This window comes from Phragmites australis, chromosome 13, assembly GCF_958298935.1.
Source record: "Phragmites australis chromosome 13, lpPhrAust1.1, whole genome shotgun sequence".
Taxonomy (NCBI): Eukaryota; Viridiplantae; Streptophyta; class Magnoliopsida; order Poales; family Poaceae; genus Phragmites; species Phragmites australis.
In genome coordinates this window covers 19470033-19472612 of record NC_084933.1, presented here as the reverse complement: position 1 = coordinate 19472612, position 2580 = coordinate 19470033, and the positions used below count along the sequence as shown (strand labels likewise).

Here is a 2580-nt window from a genome sequence, read left to right as displayed (position 1 = left end):
GAGGGATCAACACATTAATGACAGGTGATAACGTTACGTGTTACTAAAGAGGTCGTCAGTGATGGGTGAATTTACCACCTATCACTGATGACCGAGTCCAGTGATGGAGTGACAAATGCACCCGTCACTAATTATCTCTTTATAAATAATAGGCCCGTGAACCCTATCGTCTGATTTACATACCCTAAGCTTCCTCCTCGACACCTAAGCTTCCTCTTCATCTCTGCTCCTCTAATCCATCATCGGCTATGGCCGCCAACGACAAGGACCTGGTGTCATCATCCTCAGCGCCAGCCCCTAACAATGATGACATCGATTGGGACCTCTTCATGCTGGAGTTGGAGGAAGAAGAAGAGAAGTAGAAAGCGATTGCCATAGATGAGGCGATCGCTCGCGTCGATCATGAGGAGGAACTCATCAGCGAAGCAGAGGGAACAATGGAGGCCATCATCAGTGACGAGGCCATCGCACACCTCTTGGCGACGGAGGAGGAGATGGGCGGTGACTCCGACACCGACGACGGTGAGGAGGAGAAGGATGAGGAGATGGGTGATGACTCTGACATCGACAATGACGAGGAGGTGGAGGAGGAGGAGAAGGAGGAGTAAATGGGCGGCAACTCCGACTCCGGGGAACCCGGTGGCCGGCGCGTGGTCCACCAGCCTCTATGACAACTGTGATGACACTGGCGACTGTAAGTCCAACCAGAGTACTCTAATTTACAGTGCTTGAATTGGTTTGCGAGCTAGCCACTAGCTAAGCTTCGTCTATGGCCGTGACCTTATGCATGCACATGCGTGCTGCTGCTACTGCATGCTGCTTGATGCTCTTCTGCCCGTGCGTCGCCTTCGGGAGGACCACCAGGATTGTCGACAAGGGAGCCACGTGTATGTATTAAAGCTACTCTAAACAGCTACTAGTATAACATATACGAGCCCTGCGCGCTCTGCCAGGAGTACCGCGAGCTCAAGGCTCGCAGCTTCGACATGGCCATCGGTACATGCATAGCTAGCTATACTATACATGCGCACGCATCTGCATAGTCTCCAACCTCACATGAACGCATCGCACAATCACACATGTACGAACGCTGCCCGTCGGTTGGCCTATAGCGGTGGTTGGGTTGGTCACTTGTGGGGCCGGTTGGGATCTCATATAGCAGTTTGTGGTGTTGTGTCAGTGTCACTATAAGGAAATTGAGCTTTCGCCATGACGAAAAAACATTGCAATATGGTCAAAATCGTTGCAATATGTGCAGAACGCAACAACTTCAAAATTGTTGCCTACTGTTGCAAGTAGTAGCATGCTCTAAAGTTTTTGCAACATTTTTTTTTTTGACAATTGCTTATGTTACCACAAAATCAGCATGGCAATAGGCTCCATTTACAATGCCTATTATCGTGACAATAAAGTCACTATTGCAACAATATTAGTTTATGGTAATAAAATCATTATAAATGAAAATTATGATAATTTTATGGTTAGTTTCATTGCTATGATCAAGAGTCGAACCTGAGACCTTGTAGTTGTGCACGGAATGCTTTACCACCATGCCAAATCTATTATTTATGTATAGAATGTAGATAATATCATTTTGACCTCTCTCTTAAAAGTGGGCATGCATAGAAAACATGGCACCAGTTAAAAATCATGGAAATAGTACATTTATATTGCAATGATTCTTGACTCGTGGCAATAACACATCTATGTTGCAACCAATTCATATATTGCCACAGTAATATATCCTTACAATATAAAAGTTGTTATTACCATGCCAAAATAAAGTGTCGCAATAAAAATGATATATTGCCACGAAAAACAAAACTATCACAACAATTTCAATTTATGGAAAAAATAATCAACTTAATGCAACAATATATTTTTCCGTTGCAATACATAACAACCTCTATCAACGAAAGTTGGAAATATGGCAACATTAGAAATTCATGGCAATTTAGTCAACTTATTGCCACAATTCATATATTGTTATGTATTACCACAATTCATATATTGTTGTCATATGTTTCGTGGCAAAAGTTCATTTTCCTTGTAGTGTGTGTTGACGAGCTTTCTCGGCTGTATCTCGCAGGATGGCACGTGAACATGGAGAGGATGGGTAAAGGCGCTGCAACTACCTCGCCCCAAATGTATCCAGGGATGACACGGTAGTCCATCGGCATGCGCCAGAGCCGATATGTAGGCATACATGCCGAGGCTTCCAATTTCTACTCTGGTCTTCTTGTTGCGTTGTCTTGTTTCAAGCTATTTGGTGTTGCAATAATTGCTCTTAGTTGTTATCGTACGTGAGATCTATGTTTAAATGGTGTGGACAACCTTTCATTTCTTTTCAATAAGACCGGCTATGTGTAAAGTAAAAGATTGTATGTGCTTTTTAATCACTGAATATCGTACCTATGTACGCTAAGAACGTTGATATGTTAGTACTTCTTCATTGTGAGCATGTTAGTATTATCAAACTAAATCTCCCAAATTGGGAATTTTGCTGGGCGTCCACAATCTTGGCATGTTTTCTATTAAACTCTCGCGCTCCATGTTGAAGAATCAAGCATGGTTCAGTCT

The 2580-nt window shown here is 43.3% G+C and overlaps 1 protein-coding gene across 1 annotated transcript; it reads left to right on the top strand.

Annotated features, from left to right (window-relative positions):
* The first annotated feature begins 769 nt into the window (after nt 1–769).
* Nucleotides 770–2169, top strand: LOC133889499 (cell number regulator 2-like). Its single transcript, XM_062329998.1, has 3 exons — nt 770–891; nt 1366–1439; nt 2090–2169. Exons 1-3 carry the CDS (start codon nt 770–772, stop codon nt 2167–2169), a joined length of 276 nt encoding a protein of 91 aa, XP_062185982.1.
* Nucleotides 2170–2580: the final 411 nt, after the last annotated feature.

Coding starts and splice junctions, on each gene's coding strand:
- LOC133889499 (XM_062329998.1), top strand. CDS start 770: ATGGCCGTGACCTTATGCATGCACATGCGTGCTGCTGCTACTGCATGC. Junction 892..1,365: donor GACAAGGGAGCCACGTGTAT/GTATTAAAGCTA, acceptor CCACAAAATCAG/CATGGCAATAGGCTCCATTT. Junction 1,440..2,089: donor TGCAACAATATTAGTTTATG/GTAATAAAATCA, acceptor TGTATCTCGCAG/GATGGCACGTGAACATGGAG.